The sequence below is a fragment of the Musca domestica genome, unplaced genomic scaffold (genome assembly GCF_030504385.1).
Source record: "Musca domestica strain aabys unplaced genomic scaffold, Musca_domestica.polishedcontigs.V.1.1 12, whole genome shotgun sequence".
Taxonomy (NCBI): Eukaryota; Metazoa; Arthropoda; class Insecta; order Diptera; family Muscidae; genus Musca; species Musca domestica.
Genome location: NW_026712155.1, coordinates 1,687,516 through 1,710,009, shown reverse-complemented (window position 1 = coordinate 1,710,009; position 22,494 = coordinate 1,687,516). Strand labels below are relative to the sequence as shown.

General features: G+C 34.1%; 1 protein-coding gene across 6 annotated transcripts in view; it reads right to left on the bottom strand.

The window, feature by feature from the left end:
• The window catches only part of LOC101901105 (mucin-5AC), a 41,394-nt gene that overhangs the window by 11,750 nt on the left and 7,150 nt on the right, over positions 1–22,494 (bottom strand). For all 6 annotated transcript variants that reach the window (XM_059118039.1, XM_059118043.1, XM_059118040.1 and 3 more), the window contains one exon: positions 6,598–6,697. In XM_059118039.1, the coding sequence (XP_058974022.1) occupies positions 6,598–6,678 (81 nt within the window). In that variant the 5' untranslated portion in view covers positions 6,679–6,697. The remainder of the gene's footprint in view (positions 1–6,597; positions 6,698–22,494) is intronic.

Genomic DNA, 22,494 nt, shown 5'->3' with positions numbered 1-22,494 from the left:
AAGCTGGAAAAACAAAACGCCAATGATTTTTACACAGCTTTGCACCACAAATACATAAATTATGGCCGCTGGCAGTGGAACAAATTCAATGCAAGTCAGTGTAAAATGATGGTGGTGGTGGTGGTGGTCGTTCGCTTCCCCAATCCCGTCCCCCCTTCGGTGGGTGACATTTTCCAAAATACGCACCGATTTTCAATTCTTTGGGGTTGGTTCGCTGGTATTTTGAGGTGTTTCACTTAAATTCCTTTTATGGATCGATTTCAGTTTCTCAATAAACTCATCTGTTGTGGAAACAGACAAACATAAACAAATACATACATACATGCATGCATAACATGCTCATATTCATTGCGGATTCCGTATATAATTGTTGTTATTGTATTGCGTTGTTGTTTTGTTTTCGTCTAAATGTCAACAGGTGATCAATAAACCATAATAGACTACGTATTTAATTGTGGTCATAAACGCTTCTTTTCATTTGTCACCTCTTCGTCAGCGAGTCGTCAAGAAACCACTTAAGTGCCAGCAGTCAGTCAGTCAGCAAACTACAATCTGTTGGAATCGAATAATATTCTATCATTATCGTCCGCATCATCATCATCGTCTACAGTTTCGATGTGAGGCAAAGAGTGAGCGTTTCTTTGGAGCGTTACATCAAATGTGGGTGAAGAGTACCATTTCAAGTACAAATCAACAGCAATTATGAGTCGATCACTGGCTGTAATGGGCTGTTCAATAACAACTGGAATTACAACGCCATCACATAATTACATTCGGTTGTATGGGGTGTTCCACTCGAAGTTAAGGAGTATAAATTATGTTAAAAAAAATAGAACTTAGTTATTCAAATTAATACACATCATCGCATGTAGCCTAGACTTTTTAGAGATCGAAGTTATAAAAATGAAGTAATTCCTTTAGACCTGAAAATATCCCTCGGAGTCTTATAAGGTACATAAATTCAGAAATATTTCTTTTCAATGTTCGAATATTGTCTTTCTGTCGACATTAAAATAATGGAAATTGAAATAAGTGAACAACTGATTGGCTAATTGAAATGGGATATTTAGGCCCTTGTTCAGGTATGTCCCTATATAAAAGTACTGCTGACGTTTAATATTTTAAAGGTTTTCTCGGAATATTCAACCATATCAAAATTAATCGGACCTGTCGAGTTTCCTTCATTATGCATCTAACGGTAATTCCTGGCTTTCCAAAAAAGTTTACAGTTAAATCAACTGTATAATAAACCCTCCCTGAAAAACCCGCAATATAGTCCCCTAGCTCCTTAAACTCATCTTTAGAATCTTTCGTATTTGAAGTTCGTAGTAGATATCAACGAAAAAGCTGTCTGAAAATTAAAAATTCCATTATGACGCAATATTCCGATATTTGTTATGATCTGAAATCCTGGAAGAAAATTGACAATATAGGCCCTCCCAAAATTTGGTATCTTAAAATTCATAGCTTTTCCCTCTTTTGTACCTCTGTTTGATGCCAGGAATTTAGTTTGCTGCTTACCAAACTCGTGGATTCACCCATACCTTCCATAATACCCACTCACTTTTGTGTTCTACTCATGTAAATGTTAACTAAATAGCTACCCACACACACTTACACATAATCACTGCCATCCGTGGTAAGCGTTAGGCTCCTTCTCCTCTTTTGAGAGTTCTTCGCCAATATGAAGGGAGTCTCGGAAGATCGCAATTGGCTGCAGATTTGCATAAAAGTGCCACAAATTGAATGTGTCAGCAATTAAGAGTTTTACCTATTTACCTCATTACAATAACAAATGTTGCTGCAAATCTGTAAAACAACAACTACAACAATTCTTAAGTACAATACCACGCATTATGGATTCTATTGTTTTTGTTGTTAATTTCAAGTGGTTAGACACTTCACGCAGGGGTTCATTAGTTAAGTATTTGGAGATGTCTTCAGACGGGCATAGATTTGGCCACTGTCAGAACTAAATAATTTTTTTTAAAGCAGTCATTGGCACACATATGTACCTGGGACGTGCGGTCTACCTTCGATATGGTGGTTTTCTGACATGCTTAGTACATTTCACATGGAAAAAATAATTTTTTCGTATCTGAATACGTGGTTGACAAACTCGCGGCCACAATTGCAACAAAAAAGAGAAGGAGAAAGAGCTGAAAACGGGATTGGAGGAGAAGGAGGAGGAGAAAGAGCTGAAAGTGGGATTGAATTATTCTGGTTATTCTGGTAAATACTTCATTTTCTTAAAGACAAAATTCACTTTCTTGAATTATAGTCCTCAACTATTCAACAAAAGACAACATCAAAACAAATACCTATATCATCAGGCCTGCAAAGAGAGATTTTTTCAAACTGTAACTGTGGAATATGCTGAAAGTTAAGAGCCATCAAAAAGCTTAAAATGAATATAGTTTTACGTTAAGTGAATCCAACATCAATTCGCTGAAATATAAAACAAATATACATTTGTAGATGTTCAGATGCCTGTAGCATACTGTATGGGCCATACATAGATAACGTGAAACACATACATACTTATACACATGTTTAATTTTGTTTTGTTGTAGCTTTTCTTTGAAAACAGAAACAGAATAATTTCATTTTTTTTTTTTTTTTTGGTTTGCGACCTTAACCCCAATTTTAGGAGAATTTCCAAAAGAAAAAATCTATAAACATTCAAATTTACTTTTGAATGGTCGATGTTAACTGCAGAGGCGTAGGTAGATATAATTAATGGAGGAGTCTCTTCTAATATAATTTAGATTTATTTATATCTCCCCTTCGGATAAACATATTTGCAAAAGTAAACACTACATTGTTACTGTTCTTTTGGAGACACAAAAAACGGGGAGACGTAAGCAGAAGACTATTCCAATACCTCGACAAATCTTGAAAAGTTTTATTTAGGATAAAAAGGCCTTTAGACGCATCATTAATTTATATAACAAAGAACGCAATCTTACCATATTAAACCATAGGCTCTACACTACAATTTAATAGTTAACAAGATAAGGTGTAATTGCTGTAAATAAAGTAAATGTTTTCAAGGGTTTGAAACCACCTATCAAAAATAGATGAGAGAAGAACAATTTTATTATATAACCAGCAAGGAAAGGTCTAAAGTCGGGCGGAACCGACTATACGATACTCTACACCTCTACGTGTATTTACTAGAGCTCTTGTAAAAAAAGTTTATATTGGGAATTTATGTGAGGTAGATCATAACAACTATGAACCTTATTTGGATGCGAAGCATGTCTTTAGAGTAGTCACAATTTTAGAACTAAGTCCAAAAAAAATTGACGAAGACTTTCGTGGGTCTAATACCAAATGACATTGCTGTATAGTGGTGCATGATATGAGTTTGGTAAGAATTATGTTAAAAAATATTTATTGGAGAAATAGATAAACCGGAACGAGTCTCACCAAATGGTAAAAATCTATTCAATTTGGGCTGATATTACATATATGGTGGATAATAGCCGTAAAATCGGATGAAGATGTATATCGAAGCTATATAAAAATCTGAATCGATCTCGATAAAATTTGGCAGATGTATTCTCGAGCAGTATCTGATGCCCGGTATCAAATATTATTGATGTGGAGTGCATATTACGCATGTGAGGACTTAAAACCCCCCAATGGGAGCTATAGCTATATTTGATCCGATTTTCACCGAACTTGAAGTACATGTTTCTAGTATGAATTCAGTCGAAATTGCTAAAATTCAGTTCATTTCATTTCATATTATCCATTTGTTGAATAAAAAATCCTGAAATCAGATAAAGATATAAATAGGAGCTATATCAAAATCTGAAATGATCTTGACAAAAATTTTAGGCACCTATTTCTGAGCTGTTTCTGATATCTGGTACCAAAGATAGTTGTTGTGGAGTGCATATTATGCAGGTGAGGGACTTAAAACCCCAAATCGGATAAAACATATAAATGGGATTTATAGCTATATCTGAACCGATTTCCAAATTTGATGTACTTGCTCCTAGCTTGAATTTGGTTGGATGTGTTAAAATTCAGTCCATTTGGGTTGATATTGGCCATTTGGTGCACAATTAACCCGAAATCAGTTGAAGGTACATATGGGAGCTATATCTGAATATATCCTTAGGCCAAACAAATATTGTTTGGAAAATTTCATCCCATTCGGATAATAAATGCGACCTGTATTTTGTTCACAAAAATACATGGACAAACGGACAGACAGATGGACGGTCGGACTACCATGCATAAATCGACTCAGAATGTGATTCTATGAAGATCCTCAAAAATGACTAATACGTTTTCTTCTCTATGCTACAAACATATGGACCAAGACATAAAACTCTAACCACCTTGTGGTGTAGGAGTTGCAGTTAAGTGGGGACTATACCAAGTAGTCAACATATGTTTGAAAATTATTCTAAGAACCAAAAGAATCAAATAGCTGCATTCTTTTGAAAAATGTTTATTAAACCTTCAACATTTTTAAAATATTTCCGTTTCTAAGTTCCCTCAATATTACGAGCTCCATCAAGATTTCAACAGACAAACAGGTTTGGTATATTTACGGACTATACTTGAAGGGATATCCTTAATAGTAATATACCTATTTCGGAATTGTCTTCCAAAGTTCAGACTGCAATTATTTATACAGTATAATAATTCCACATCGTAGAACCAAATCGTGATTCCATCGACTTTTCCTAATAAACAAATTAAAATGCCGGTGCTATGTTTCTCCCTATAATTTCGCCAATGCAAATCGATAAATATCTTCCATGACATATTCCGCAGTTCCTGCCTCTAATTGCCTATGTCAAATCGTTGATATCGCTGCCAATGGATATGACCAGCCGTTGCACTGAACCAAAGCTTTGTGAAGTTACTCACGAGCGAGATCATCATTGTTTGAGTTTTGATTTGAAAAAGATATTGATTGAATATCGTGGCAGGGCTGTGTAATTAAGTTTCCGTTCGATTAGTTGGCAGGGTGGATGGATGAATGGCTGGTTAATAAATAATTAATATTAAAATGAGCAACAACCACTTTACTACCCTTTCCCGATTAACATGCTTTCGTAGTTATTGTCATCTAACGATGTATGTTTGTATGCCTTAATGACAAAATCGTCGAAGTGATGGAATAGAAACGTGATTTTTGTATAACATCGCCACGGCACGGCACGTTTTCACACAAAAGAAAACACACAATTTCAGATCGTTGCGATTTTCCGCAATTTCCAAAGGGGCACGACAAACACCAAACTGTATCTAGATATGTAATTATATTCCAGCCAATTATTATTTAAAGATGCTGCGATGTAATTGAAAAGGTAAAGAAAAAAATACAAAATGTGGGCAGGAATGTAGTTTATAAATGCATGTTTATCAGCTGCATGCTTTGCATACGCTTCCTACTGCTTAGCATAACAATGCAATTTGTTTGACATTGTGACTTATTTCAAGAAAAAATGAATAAATGCAAATTAAAGAATAGGAGAGGTACTTGATTGTTAGCAATGTGATTATTTATTTTATTTATTTATTTTTATTATTTATTTATTTATTTATTATTATTTTTTTTTTTTTTTTGTAGGAAAAAATTCACAATTTGTGCAAATTTAATATTTTTGATTTGCGAAGTCAGATTTTAAATATAAAAACTCGTTTTCGATACTAAAAATTTTCGTCAAGTGTTAACACATTCAGAGACCTATAAAAAAAATTCTATGACAAGCATTTCTGCTTTCGTTCTAGAAGATATTTTCACCTCTCAAAGAAAAAGAGACCCAAATAATCCCTTCATTACTCCGAATGGTTATGTGCAATATTGGCATACAACATATTCGAGTGTACGGACATTGCCCCGCCCATTTAGATTACTCATCGTAAAATTTCTCAACCCATGATAGAGTGTATTTATTAAAAAAAAATTACCAATAATATTTTTACTATGCTCCGGCCAAGCATTGTCTATAAATATTTATCTGAATTGATAGAAAAATATAAAATCCAGTTTAATGATGTCGTTTAAAACAACATGAGAGGAGAGAGGAACGGAGCGTTAATTAGAAATACATCCTCAGGCTTTTGTTTGGTTTGGCAGTTGAATTGAAATCGTGCAACCGAATTCGAAAATTGTTTAACACTTTTTTTGCGCATGCAGATTTAGTTGGCGCTAATTATAATTGATTTGCCATACCCTTTCATTATTTTCTCAATTCGAAACGATAATAACGATAAGGTTAAGGAAAAATTCCTTTGATTTTGAGGAAACCAGAAATCGCACCTGAGTCACAACATCTCTATTTATATTCATTTGTTTTCCAGCTATTTGGCCAAAACAAACTCTGGTGTCATGCAAACCCCCCGCTAAATTGGCATTAATGAAGATGGAGCTGATAAAAATAGTGAATCATGGTGGTCATTAGCCACAATAATCAAAATAATTATTATTCAACGAATTCTTTTCAAATACATCCGAGTATAATTTCTTTAGAAATTGTCTTTTTGTCCAAACCACTTCTTGGCCGGTGTTTGCTTTTGTCATTCGTTATCAAAAAAAAAAAAAACCTTCTACGTTTACTCACTCACCTGAGCATTGATGAAGAAATTCCGATACGACAACAGTAGCGACAGCACAACCGTTGACACGAACCAGTTACGGTTGGACATGGTTGCCGTTTGTTGAAAGCTGAAAGTCATAAAAGAATAAAAACAAAACAATTTAAATTCATTCATTTGTTAACAAATAATTAAAAAGAAAATATACATTTATTCAAGATTTCGATTTGTTAAAACATATGAAAGTGCTTTGGGTGGACGTTGATTGAATGGCGCCCGCAAAGTTCAATCCATTTGATCTTTGTTGTTGATTTAAATAAGTGAAATGGGCATAATCAATCAAGCCAATCAATCGACCCACAAGGTGGCGTTGGAAAACAATAAATATTTTTAAATATAAAAATTTAAATTATAGAATACATGTGAAACAATCAGTCTTTGTGCAATAACAGTTATCTCAACATTTTTGTGAAAAAATAGACAGATAACAAATTAATTGAGCGTCATGGGCTCCCCTATTATACAGTTCACCAAATTTTCTGGGCATGGTCTGGAGTATGGAAGAATCCAATTTAATGTCATCCGGTGTAAAATTAAAACTCTCAAGAGAATTTTGGGTCCTCATACCAAATTTTGACGTTCCTTTATATAGTCTGACTCAGAGACAGAGGATGTTCAATATTTTGCTCCATGCACCGAAATATTTATGATAGAGCTTTGACATTTTATAGAAATCTCCAGATTACATTTAGAACATTGGTACAAAAATATGAATCATATCGGTCAAACTTTCGATATAGTCTCAATAAGAGGATATATTTCGATATCAAGTGTTTCTTGCGTTTTAAACAAATTTTACAAATTATTTCGCAAAATGATCGCATTTTCAGTTCTTAGTTATCAGAAACCCTTAAAAAAATTATCAATATGCGTTGGTGTGACCCTTATATGAAGGTACTTCCTGATCTTAGCTACTTCGAGGGTCTTGAACACATGTTCCCATTAGTTTGGCTCTTATTTGGTATTTTGACCAAAGCTATTTCAAAGACATTGGCCATATTTTTCAATTAACCGCTGAAAATGTGTTTCTTTGTTTTTTATACCCTACACCACACTGTGGTCAGGATATTACGTCTTTGTGCATTTGTTTGTAACGTAGAGAAGGAAGCGCGTTAGACCCATAGTTCCTTTTGACGATCTGCATAGAATCACATTCTGAGTCGATTTATGCATGTCCGTCCGTTCGTCCGTCTGATCATGTATTTTTGTAAACAAAGTACAGTTCGCATTTATTGCCCGATTGAGATTAAATTTTGCAGAAAATATTTGTTTGGCCCAAGGACGAACTCTATTGGGATTAGAGATAATCGGTCAAAGTTAGATGTAGCTCCCATATATATCTGCTTCCGATTCGCCTTTTATTGTGCACCAATTGTTTAATATTAGCCCAAGTAGGATGGAATTTGGCACTTACAGCCAAATTGAGCCTGGAAGCAAGTGTGTCAAATTTCGGTTGACATAGCTATAGCTCCCATATATATTCTTCGTCCGATTTGTTAAATTCCTTGCCCACAGCTGTAATATGCACTTCGTAACAACGAAACTCGGAGAAATATATTAAATACATCTCAGAAATACTTTTACCAACTTTTGTCAAGACCGGTTCAGATTTGGCTATAGCTTCCATATATCTTTACTCGATTTTAAGTTTTATTGTACACCAAATGGTTAACTGAATCTCATTTGATGAAAATCGGTTAAGATATAGATACAGCTCCCATATATATGTTTTATCTGATTTTGTATTTTACTCCCTCATACCCGTAAAATACTCTACTCAATAACGATATTTGCTAATTTTTTTAGAGATCAGCTCAGATTTGGATATAGGTCTCATATATATCTTCACCCGATTTTACGGTTTTTGGGCCTAAAAATTGCAATATTAGATCGAATAGGATAGATTTTGATGAGTAATACGCATTCAAAAACGATAATATTTGGTATGTTTTTATTCTCATAAATTCTCCATAAAAGCTTTTATTACTTATATGAAGCTCTACTATATATGCAAAGAGGTGTAGGGTATCATTAAGTCGGCTCAGCCCGACTTTGGCCTTTCTTTACTGACTTCTTTTTCTTTTTAGTATACGTCCTTCCTGCTGGTCAATATAGGTATGTAATTAGATAGAGCCCTTATATGACGGTATCTCCCAAATCCACGCTCCCAACCAATATTAGTTGGGTTGTGAACAGTCCGAGATTATTAGGAATCAAATAAAAAAAGTTTTTAAGACATTTCCAATTTTTTTGTTTGGATTTTTTTCCTCAAAACCTTTGTATTTGAAAATCCGAACTACAGCTATATTCTAAAATCGTAAATATCCAACAGTATGCAATTATATCTGCTCATAAAGCTGCAACATGTTCTGAAAAAACCCCAATAACTATCATTTTCAACATAGAATTTTATTTTATTTTTCGATTCAGCAACAATGTTTGAAATTTATCTCTTCCTTTTCGTTGAGATTTTCCCATTTGTCTCTGCCTGCCGCCTTTTGTATGGCATGATTAATTTAATTAATGCCAGTCGTTGTCTTGACTTGGCCGTTGTTCTTTCGACTGGAGATGGAGACTGAAATTTCCCATCGTCTATTCCGAATTGTCAATACAATGGAACATCAAGTCGGAGTTATTTATTTCAAACTTGAAATACTTCTGTCCGTGTTTTGTCAGTGGCATCGGAGTGGCATGGCATGGCATGGCATGTCAGTGCAATCAGACAGCCGAGATGACGATGATGATGACGACAACGATGGTGGCGATGATTGTTCAAAGAAGATTAGAGAACTTTTGTTTTTGTTTTTTGCCCGGTGTATTAGCAATTGTTTTGCATTCTCGCTGAAGTAGAAGCCACCGAGAAGATAAACAAACGGTTCGCAGATTTCCCAAATCCGATAGCACTGTTATTAATTTCCCTTTGTTCGGAGAGATATCTGCAGAATCTTTTGAATATTGTCTTCATAAAAACACAATCGAATAAAGATGGCCATAAAATATGTTAAGAAGGGGAAATCGTGTACTAAATGTACAATTGTATAGGCGGGTCATACGACACATGTTAAATACATATGTATATATAGTTATGTCTGGGGGTATTTTCGTTAAAAATTATTGTCTTGGCTTTTCAACACCTCGTATGACAATGTTATTTGGCGTGTTATCGTGGCATGTTATGGCGTTTAATCTCGCTCGACAAAAGAAAAAATCATTTGTCAGCATTTCGGCCTACGTAAAAAAGTATTCCAACATTCGTTTTTGTTATTTTTGCACATTATACGCAAATTTGCAAATGTTCTATTCAATTCCAAATTTGTTGTTGCCTAATGGTAATGTGAAATGTTTTCAGTCTAACAACAATTAAAATAATTTGTTCAATAAACTAAAAGAATCTTTCAAACGAAAACACTTCCAGTTCAACGACCTGTTTTCAGGTATGGAAATATCAAAAAACAAAAAAAACGGAGCTGAAGATGAATTCGTCGTTTTTAATTCCAAATATTTGTTATTTATCTCAGTTGAAGCCGAATTATCAATTATTCTCATTTTGCTGCTTCATTAGGGAAGGTGTGTACCTGATTTATGGCAAACTACCAACACCTACGAGTATTCCACCAGGCAGTCCGTCACTTCGTCAATCAAATGAAGATACCACCTTCCCCTTCCATTGTAATTTATTTTCAGTCATTGACCAAAATTCAACAATCATTCACAAAATTTATTCACTTTATTTCACTTTGGAGGGACGAGCCGACAACTAATGGCAGACCATTATTTAAAAATATTTGAATTAAATGTAGATGGATCAGCATGAAAACGGAACTTCGATAAAATCGAAATGAACTCATTTCAAAAAATTCAATTAACATCATTATTTCAAAATATCAATTGCGATAATATACTTATTTAAGCCACTCTAATTCAGGTTAATTAGATAAAAAACGGGTCAATTCAAGGCTAAAAAAATTAGATTGTCATAGAAACTGCAGCATAAAAACGGTATACTGAAGAGTGAGAGAGAGAGAGAGAGAGAGAGAGAGAGAGAGAAAGAAAGAGAGCCATGATAGAATTTTGAAATTTTTTTAGGAGATCAATGGGGTGAGTTTCTGTCAGATTTTGGAAATTCGAACATAATTTGTACACAAAGTACTAGAAGATACAGAATGAATGTATCATTTTTTGGATTTTTTGGGAACGGGTAAAGATGTAGTTCTAAAATCTTGAATTTTGAGAATTGGAAAATTTATTCTAAAATCGTACTAAAAATCCTAAATATAAACTGTGTACCCCTAGTATTGGGCACATGGACGAAGTTAGAATATTGCAATGGAGTGGGAATTGGAGGTTCCAAAGAAGTGTTAGTTACCTAAGTCTCATATAAATGTGCCAGATTTGGGTTATACCGACAGCTTCATTCACATTTATATGAAAAAATTAATAATTTTTGGAAAATTAAGAAATGTGCGTAAGGTACCAAATATAGTGGACCGAAGTATTCCACTTCATCTAATACTGAAAAAAAATTGGATGAACATCTAATATTTATTTCCAAGTTTATGCGAATATTTAATCAAAATTTAAACCTTTTTTGTGGGGAGGTGCCAGAAGGAGTGAGCCGATGAATGTTCACATCAGATATCAGGTTACCAAATTTTAGAAGAATCGCTGACTTATTTCGCAAATTATAAATATTGAAAATTGTGACCCTTTGATGGGGAGATACCAAAAAGGGTGGACCGATATCTATCATCTTCACACCAGATCTTGTGTTAATAGAAATATTAGGATGTGTGAAATTTGAAGGGAATCGGATGCTTACTACGCATTCATAAGCGTTTGATAATTCAAAATTTTGACCATTTGTGGGGTGGTACCAGAAGGAGTCGACCAATATATTTCATCTTCACACCAGGTCTTAAGTTAGCAGAAATATTGGGATGTGCTAAGTTTGAAATTATCAGATGCTCATTTCGCGTTTTATGAGTTTCATATTTACTAAAAATTTTGAACCATTGTGGGGGAGGTACTAAGAGGAGTGGTCTGATATATTTCATCTTCACACCAGATTATGTGTTGATAGAAATATTGTGATGTGTGAAATTTGAAGAGAATCGGATATATATTTTGTAAATTATAAGAGATATAATTATTTCAAATGTTGACCATTTGTGTGTGAGGTACATGTTAGAGTGGACCGATATTTTCTACTTTCGCACCTGACCTAGAACTGATACAAATATTGGGGTTTGCAAAGTTTGCACAAAATGAGATGATCTTTTCTTGTTAAATAAAGAAAATAATTTTCTGAGAAAATTTTGACCCATCTCCGAACTCGATCTAAGTTTGATATAATATTACTATGTACCAAGTTTGGACCAAATCGGACACTCACTTAAGAGTTATCGTGCGCACCAGCCAGACAGACACGCGGAAGGACGGACATCGCTAGATTAACTCGAAATGTCCTGAAACGGATTTGGCCCAAAGAGACCTAAGGTCTAAAGCCGTTATTTCGATGAAGCATTTTTTGCCCGTATCAAATTATATATACCCTCTCTAGGCATATAGCTGAGGGTATAAAAACAGAACTTAAAAAAATCAGTAAAATTCATAATATTTCATAAAAATGCAAATTGTACCACAAATAGTAAAAATAGTACCTTTTTAAAATGTGTCCCAAAATAGTATTAGTAAAAAACTAAAAAGGCCACCTCATTTCAAATAAAAATATCCAGCTCAGCATTTTTCCAACTCACCTTTTGAAATTTAAAGCACGGAAAAGACATGACCTTACTAGAGGAATTCCATAAAAATGTAAAAATAAAAAACAGACTGGTCGAGACAGATATGAATATGCATATACGTCAGAAAAGAACATTTCCGGCTATTCACACAAAAAAAATACTCATTACCAACCCATTATTCAATCAAGATTATATTGCTTGAAATAAGTGTTTTTTCAGGTCACTCAAACTCGAAAAATAAGTACTTATATAACGGCATTTAGTGGTCGATAAGTAAATATTTATTTTATCGACTTTTAGTTACCAACATTTTAATAATTTCTTGCCAAATAATGGCCGATTTGCAATGAGTCCTTCTAGCTTGACACTTTTGTACCCAGAAAATATTTGACGCTAGGAGCAGGGCATGGCTACACTTTAAAATATTGTGTCCTATTTTCTGATAACCTAACATAATATTTACTATCGACTCGCATTAATATTTGAGAAATCGGCAGTGAAGTGCTACAGTAATCTTAGTAACAAAAATTAACGACTACGTGAAACTTAAGCCTCATTCTACAGCAGTAAACAAATGTTGTCATTGTCGAAAGAAGGTTTTGAAAATAGTAAACAAATTAATTTAACTCAAAATAATGTCAAGTACAACATCAAGTTAAAGGTTCTGTTAGAAATATAAATCAATTTTATTTAAATTCGCATCGAAACAATACAAAGAAAACAGAATAAAAATTATGCGTGAGAAAAGAACTGAAATGGGGTTGCACATCATAAATGTCTGACGCTGTCAGAGACCAGACAATTTTAATCTGGTTCCAAAAAAATTCGAATAAGCTCTTTGGCTCATGTGTTGAGTCACAACATTCGCTAATGTTGCCACATACGGTATGCTATGGATGTTAATATTGAGTAAATAGTTTGCAATTGCAATGCTACTGCTAAGCGGATTAAATGCCATAAAGTGACGCTTCCAAATTCTCACAATTCCTTGTGAATAATATTTGTAGAATGGTCATATGTGTTGTACCGCCAAAGTCTTCTGCTTGTTTTAATTTGACATAAAAATGTTTTAAATTTGACAGGTCATTTATTAGTTGGGCAATTAGATTCTGTCACTTTGGTGGCAAGCAGTATTAGTGAGCTGGGAACCGGTAGTAGAATTCAAGCATCAGCTTTGATACAACCACCAGCCACCTCCAACAATGGTTGACACATTTCGCTTTGCTATTTTGTGTGTTTATGCCAAAGCAACAACAATGCCCGTGGTGGGAACAACAACACCAGTTTGCGACATTGAGATTTGCTATCTTTTTGAGTCACAAATCCATCTGATATCTACCTCCGCTGGCATTCATCTGTCTGTGTGTTTCTCTGTCTGTCTATCTGTCTAATGGACGAAACCGGTGAAACAGTCTTCTGACAGTCAGTCAGGCAGTCTCTTTAACTGTGTTTGTGTATGCCAGCAATACGATGCGAATTGAATGAAACGCTGCAAGAAGATCTCTTCATAGATCAAGACAACCGATGCTGCTGCTGCATTTAATGAGTATTGTCTCATCTCACCTCATCTCTTGTCACCAATGGAGAAATCTCAGTGAGAATAATTTGCTCGAATATTCATTAATTTGTCTCTATTTTATTAACCGGTACCGACTGAAGAATTTTGCTTACAAACTGAGCTGAACATTGCACAGTGATTGCATTGAATTCTTTATATAAAAGAGTATTGAAAAATCCTGACTGATTGAGAATCATCGCCCAGACGAAACGGCTGAAGATAGAATCATAACATTTTACTCGGGGCTGGGGATACGGCTGGGTTTTTTTAAATCTTACTTAAAGGGTATAAGAAGTATGAAATTGTAACAAAAGTTGAATACTTTGTATCGGAGCTAGAATTCTGAAATTTGTAAATAGTACTAAATAGGGAACCGTTTGGTTTAGGGTGAACGGCTGGAGCTGGAATTTTGAAATTTAGTATTGAAGTCCCTGTTGGTGATAGGTTTCTGATAAAGAAGTAGTTTTAGAAATGTGTACTAAGTTTGCGAAATGTATTGAGGTCTCTTCTTTGTTGTGGGGTTGTGCTAAATATGTGGTTTTGGAAATGTGTACTACAAGTGCACGAAAAGCACTAAATAGTACTATATTCGACACAATTTGGTATTTGGTAAACAGAGGGTGCTTGAAACTGAAATTTGGTATTAAGGTCGCTGTTCATGTGTAGCTTAGACATATGGAGGTGGTTTCGGAAATGTGTATTATAATTGCACTAAAAGTACGGAATGGTACTATATTTTGTATTGGGTGAAGGGATAAAGATAAAACTACAAAATGTGAATTTTGATGTCACTGTTGTCACAAATCATCAAAACGTCCAAAACCGGCCGATAAAATCATCAAAATACCGAATATGGGGTAGTGACGTCATATGGCGTACGATATCGTGAACCTATATAGACAATTCTCTGCCAGGATGTAAAGTGCTCATAAAGCACTGCAGTTTCAGACAATACCATTAAAAAATGAGTACTAAATGATCAAAATACCGAATATGGGGGGTACCGTTGTATGGGGGATATACGATATCGTCGACCTATACAGACAATTCTCTGTCAGGGGGTAAAGTACACATAAAGAATTCCGAGTGTGCAATTTCAAGCAATATATAGCCCATCTTCGAACTTGACCTACCTGCAGACAAAAGACAGATCTGTGCAAAATTTTAGCTTTCTCAATTCGTTTTGTCTGCAGCGTGATTACAACAGACGGATAGACGAACGGACGATTTCACGCTGATCAAGCTGTGGGGTCTAAAATTATTATTTCGATGTGTTACAAACGGAATGATGAACTTAATATACCCTCCATACTATGTATAGTGGCGGGTATAAAAATTTGGAAAACTTTTTGGTGTAAAATGTAATTATTTTCCTATTATTCATTTCGAAAACGAAAAAACTGAAGTGATATATAAAACCTTGAAAATCGGTACGATGTATAAAGTTTAGATTATCTGAATACAAATGTCAATATCTTGTCTAGGAAATTGTTGGTCATTACTCATCTTTGCAACCACTGTGCATAGTTGTGTTTACTATACCTGTATATATATACGATATGTTATACATACATATTTATTTATTGTAGCTGTCACTCCCATATTTTTCTATCTTTGGTGTTCTTGTACTTTGGTCTTATTGCAACGACATTTAAAAAAATATTTGCATTGTTCTTAAGAAATTTCTTCAAGGTTTCGAACCCATTGCATTCGAATTATTTATTGATAATTTGAACCATTTTGACTTTTCGTTTAGTTATAATAATAATTCAAATCTATGTGAATTATAATCTTAATCTAATTGTCCAATTTGGGAAAATCCAAAATATCTTGACAATATTATGATATGGATTAGAAGATTTGGACATTTTAAAAGTGTTGCAGATGGAGAATCCATTTTTAGTTATTGATTTTTTTTAAATTATTTTTATTATTTTTTATTTATTTATTTTATTTTATTTTTATACCAATCATTTTATGAAACACAAAATATATTCGAATTTGCGATTAGATACTGAGAGAAAACACATTATAATCATTGTTATAATTAATTTCTTATAAATAAATTCAAAATACACTTCTTCATGGCAATCGCAGCGACCCTTATTTGGAAAACCAACAACTTGATAATCACACCTCTGGTAAAATTTGGTCAAAGGTCATAACCATATTAGTGCCCTCATCAGAGCTCAAATAATTTCCACTCAATGTTATGACCATAAAATATAACTGTAAATTAAAAATTTATATATTTCTAAGTTATTTAATAAATAGCCATTAAGCCAATCTCCCATGAAATGCAACGAGAATCATTCTCCATTACAAAGAGGAGGCCGTACATCTTCGGAACGGCTTAGGCCAGAATCGATCGGTTTAATGACTTAATAGCCAACTAAGTCGACACTTCAATGTTGGGAAAACATGCGGCCATTCGGCTAGAACGGAAAATGACCATGACGTGTGTCGTTGTAATGCGCTGCTCATTGGCTAGCTTGGTAATGAACTTAACTCATTGTTGTGCTGCGCCGCTCTGCACTGCGGTGTGGCATGGCGTGGTCGGATAAGCGCCACACATTGCGCATGCGTAAATGAATGAATGCATGAATGGACGATGGAATGGCATCATCAGCTAATGTTGTTAATTGCAGTTAAATGCAAAATTGCTTTAATTTTAATCGGTTGTCGTTGTCGTTGCTGTTGTTGTTGTTTGTGTGTTGTTGTATTACTTTGTTGCCTGCCTGCATCTCACCATATTGAGTTGTTTCAAGTTCAAATCGCAAGTCTCATCATCATCGTCGTGGAGAAACGAATGTTTGCGTTCTGAATCTGGCGTTTGTTCGTTCTGACACAGTTTTGTGTTGTGATAAACAAATCGAATTTCGTTGTAGTTGTTGTTGTCGGCTTCGCATATGTGGGTGCTTGAATTGAAGATTACCTCGAAGAATAACTGACAGACAGACAGACAAACGGAATGATGTGATACGGAATAATGGGTACGGTTGGAAGACCTAACAGTTTACCGTTTGTGCTTAAAGCAAGCATTCATAACTGAATCTGAAAGGAATATGTTAAGGCCATACGAAGCTTTGTTGTACTTTTCAATCGTCAACAATGTTGTTGTGGTTGTTTATTTTTTTCTTCTATTTCTATTTTTTTGGGCCGACTTCTAAAAATTTAGCATGGTCTTTAGTTTGGCAAATTTTCGTTTGCGTTTTTCGTTTTTTTTTTTTCGCAGATATTTTTTCAGATGTGCCAAAAGCTTATCTGGCCAAATATGATTTTATGAATTTCGGAAACGGAAATCTTCAATGCAAACTGAAAAGTTTTTGGAGTACCGCTCAAGAAACCAAAAAGAAAAAAGAAACACAAAGAACAACAACAACAATTATAAATTAGCAGAACCAAAAAAATCGTATTGTACATCTGCCATCTGTGAGCAGATTTGTTCGAGATTCCCCCAATAAATAAGTTAAAGATAAACACTTAATTTGGCACGGCATTCATTCACACCGTTTCGATTTGATTCGCCACGGATTGATTTAATTTCTCGTGCTCCAATATTTCTTTCATCAATCGATCAATCGCTCATTTTTGCGGCTTAATGTGAGCGAATAACGCCAACCGCAATAATGACTGTTTGCTTTGCTGCTCTTATCCCTGAAAACGAAAACCATGATTGGTAATTGCCAATCGATTAGCTGCGTCTGTTAGCTTCAACTTGAGGCTCATGAGAAATTATGGTTACGGGAGACCGCAAAAATAGGCCTTGGCATTTGACGATATTTTGCCAAGTGTAGTTTTTCACAGAGGCCAGCAGAAATAGGCCAAACCAGTTAATAAATAATTTAAAAAAATGGAATTATTATAGCCTTGTCGGTAATTGTCATAAGGCTCAAAGTACCCACCGAGTTTTCAGTGGTTACAAATATTTGTCAATTTATCATGGTTTGGATTTGGGGATAAGATGAATACTGCTTCTCAGTTCAGTGGGAATTATGGGTTGAGATGAGGAGGAACAAGTAACAAAAAACAGTTTTAATCCGCTCCCCCATTTTGAAGTAGCATTAAAATTGTTCCAAAAAAATCCGTCGAAAAATACCTCTCAAGGAAAACCGTTATTTGGGGGCTATACTAAGACGTGGTCCTACATATACTATTTTTTGTCATAGGCTGTAGTATCCATTACGAACTTTAATTACGAAACTTGAAACAATTCTGGGCCTATATAGACAATTCTCTTTCAGAGGGTAAATCACTAAGAATGAACCCCTTATGTGAATTTTCAGACAATTCTATTGAAAAATTTGGCTACAATCAACAAAATACCGAATATCTAGAGGTACGATATTGTGGACCTATATAGACAAAACTCTTCCAGGGGTTAAAGTAGTCATAAAGAACTCATTGTGTAGAAATTCAGATGATTTCATCGAAAAATGTGATTAAACTCAAAAAATATCGACAAAATACTGATCTGGGCAACATTTTAGCGTCCTTTCTTTATTCGATTTGACCCTAGCGTCTTCGTTTTGTAGACGACCGGACGGACAGGGCTAAATCGTTTTAGAATTTTACGCTAATCATTTTGTTGGGTCTAAATTATTATTTCGGTGAGTTATAAACGGAATGATCAACTTAATATACCCTCCACACTATGTATGGTGGAGGGAATAAAAATGTAAATCTTTGGGATTTTTACAATAAAATAAAAATGTTTTGCAAATCTTTGGGATTTTTACAATAAAATAATTTTTTTTTTTTATCCTTTTTTCCTTTTTTTAGCTAGTATTTTCAAGTGTATTCTTATTTGCATAGGTTTTGTATCTGATCCACCCCATGATATTCAAGTAACCATTCTCAATTTTGTAAATCGGTATAAACCTCTTTTTTTGTCAAACACTCAGTACGACTACATATTTCTAACGGTTTAATATTATTAAAGCAAAAATAAATATAAATAATTGAAGAACCAAAAGAATTCTTTCATGTTATCTAATCGAACAAAACCAGACGGCCTTAAGCGGCAACTCAGATTAAGAGAATCAAACAAATCGTATTTTGCATTTTTTTGTCTTTGGCGAAATGAATGAATTAATTCGGCCAGACGATAGCAGATTCCATTTGAAGACATATTAAATGCAACACATCACTCCATCAACATAATTTTGGATTTATTTATTTATTTATTTTTTTTTTTTTTTTCAAAATTGCTAACCAAAAATGGATCATAAAAACAAGAAATTAATTAATCAAAGTCAATTTAAATGGCGATTTATTTTAATTCCCTGATGTAGCGAAGGGTGTGTGCGTGTTTTTTTCCAATAAATATTCATCGATGCCAATTTGTCTTTAAAAGAGAGTAGCAGTTGTTGTTGGTAGAGAGAGTATAACTGTTTATATTGCGATGGACAGTAGGCAACAGATGTTTGAGAAGAAAGAAACAAGTTCAAAAATTCAATAAGAAAACGTGAATTCAAGCTCGTGTTATGAGCGTGCCTTCTGGCCCTATTACTCATCACCATCGATCGGACAAGGTGACCCAATGAAGTCACTGGATATGACGTAGAGTTTCAACACCTCACGCATTATATGAATATTGAAAATTTTATTTTATTTACTTATTTATTTATTTATTTATTTATTTTTTTTTTTTTTTGAATGCCAAAAATGGTCTTATAAGGGTTGCTTCAAAGAGGTTTCATTGAAACATTAAATGGAATATATGATATTTATACAATTTTGGCATGTTTTTTCTTATTCCTATAGAAGAAGAATTGATTCTCAATTTTACGGCTACTTTTTACTAAATTCAATTTCAGAAATTAAAAAATATGATATTGTGATTTTTTCAATTGTAATTCACATATTCCATTATTTGAAATTCAAAACTAAACAAAAGAAAGTTCATTAAAAAAAAATCAAAAAATTCAAATTCAATTGAAATTGAAAAATATAGTTCAAAATATGCGTAATTAATTTAAATTTCGTTGTAAATGAATTATAAAATAGGCAGAGTGTCTATTGAAATCTCTGAGAAAAAATTATGCCGATTTTGGAAATAGGATGAAATGCAAATGGGAGCTCCTTCTTTTCGAAGACAATTATCCATATAACAATGGATTAGAGGTAGTACTTTTCGATTTCTGCTTTTACTTGTAAGGTTGACCCCGTTTTTATCGAATTAAATCCAATCGCAACTATGTAAAAGGCCACTTTGGTATTCCCATTTTTGAAGTTTACAGAGAACGATATTAACAAAACCACTGCACAATGAACCCACATCCAATTTTTTGTCCAAAACTAATTCAATATCTCCATATGTAAATTCTAGAAGCCAACAAAGACCTCAATATCGAATTTCACAATTTAAGGTCTATTTCTTCACCGAATACCAAGTTTAGGTACTTTTAGTACGCATATTCAAAACCACGTACATCTCATCATCCTAGACATCAACAGTGACCCAAATTTAGTATCACTTAGTAGTTTTCGAACAATTATAAAACACATTTCCGAAACCACCTCCATATCTCAATACCAGATACCAACAAGAGGCCTCAATATCAAATTTAAGACTTAAAGTATTGTCATTCGCTCAAAGGGAAATTTAGTACCTTTTAGTACATTGTGTACAAATATAGGGCGCATTTCCAAAACACCGCCACATATCAAACACACATACCAACAGTAATCTAAATATCATATTTCAGAATTTTTCTCTGTCCCATCACCCAACAACAAATATAGTACCATTTAGTACTTTTCGTGCAATTATAGTACACATTTCCGAAACCACCTCCATATGCCCAGGCTACACATGAACAGCGACCTTCATACCAACTTTCAGTTTCAAGCACTCTCCGTTTACTAAATACCAAATTGTGCCAAATATAGTACTATTTAGTACTTTTCGTACACTTGTATGACACATTTCCAAAACCACGTATTTATCACAACTGAACCACCAAGAAGGACCTTAATACAAAATTTAATAATTTCCAGCTTCATCCGTTTACCCTAAACCAAACTGTTCCAAATTTAGTACGAATTTGGTACATTTCGCACACTTAGTACACATTTCCCACTACTTTATCAGAAACCTATCACCAACAGGGACCGCAATAATGAATTTCAAAATTCCAGCTTCATCCGTTTATCCTAGACCAAAATGTTCCCAGTTTAGTACTATTTAGTACAATTCGCACACTTAGTGTACATTTTAAAAACCTCCTTCATATTTCAAACTTACTTTCCAACCTTGATTCTCATACCAAATTTCAAGTTTGTAGCTCTGTATGTTCACACAATATCATATGGTACCATTTTATAAGTTTAGTACAATTTTAGTACATTTCGTAACCTTAAAGTTCGAATTTCCAAAAATCTTTTTTGTACATCCATCATGCACTCCATGAGTGACCCACATTCCTAATTTCTGAATTTTTAGTACGTTTTTGTACTTTCCGTCTACTTTTAGTAACAATTTTCAAAAACCCTGCTTATCACACGCCTACGCCTACTAAAACTGACCATCCTGCAACACTTTTTCTAGCTTCAGCTGTTTCGACTGAGTGTTGATTCTCAAGCAGTCAGTTATTTCACAACTCTCTCTCTCCCTCTCTCTCTCTCTCTCTCTCTCTTCATACCCTCAGCCATATGGCTAGAAAGGGTATATATAATTTATATGTATTTTAATTTATCAATTTCGGTATATTTTAAATGTAACTTTTTTTCTGAATTGTAATTGCAATATGCTGAATTTCAAATAAAATAACTGAATATCAAATTAAATATTTGAATTACTAAAGTTTTATTTTTGTGAATTTCAGTTGAATTTTTGTGGTGGTCTTGTAAGTGCTTAGTTCCTATGACATGTCCATGGTAAAATAATGGGCAATTATTATGTTTTATAAGTATTTGAATGAATTTTCATTTATTTGGATTTAAAATCCATTCTCAATTCACCGAGGCAGCTTATCAAATTTCCATGTCAGTATGTATGTATGTATATATATGTGTTGCTCTTTTGACCTACAAAAATATTATGGAAATGGCATTAGATTTCCTTGATGTCATGTCATGATTCCTTTGAAAACATGTGGTCAAAATTAATATAATTAAACAAACAATCCGCCACATTTAGACCAAACATATAACACCAGCTAATAACAAGTCATTATTTCCCACTTTTGTTTGCCTCTATGCTGCTCTCTTGCCAAGTCACTCTTGCCACTTTGTTTTTTTTTTTGTTTCTCCGTTTTTTTTTCTCCCCTGGTGGGCTATTACAACATTTACAACTTCACGCAATCCCAAAGTGATCAAAGCAGAGCAAAAACTGAAGTCAACTTCTTGCCACCAACCACCTACAATGGAGCATCGCCACATCATGGTATTGGGATACCAAAAGTGTTTGTAATAACACACACACAAACACACGTACACATTACACGCTGACACTTAGGTGGAGGGTTTCCACAAAGCATTTCACAATTGCTTCTTGTACTTCGATGGACGTGAATGAAGCAGAATGGCTTAAATTCAAAACAAGATTCATTTGTTTTCATT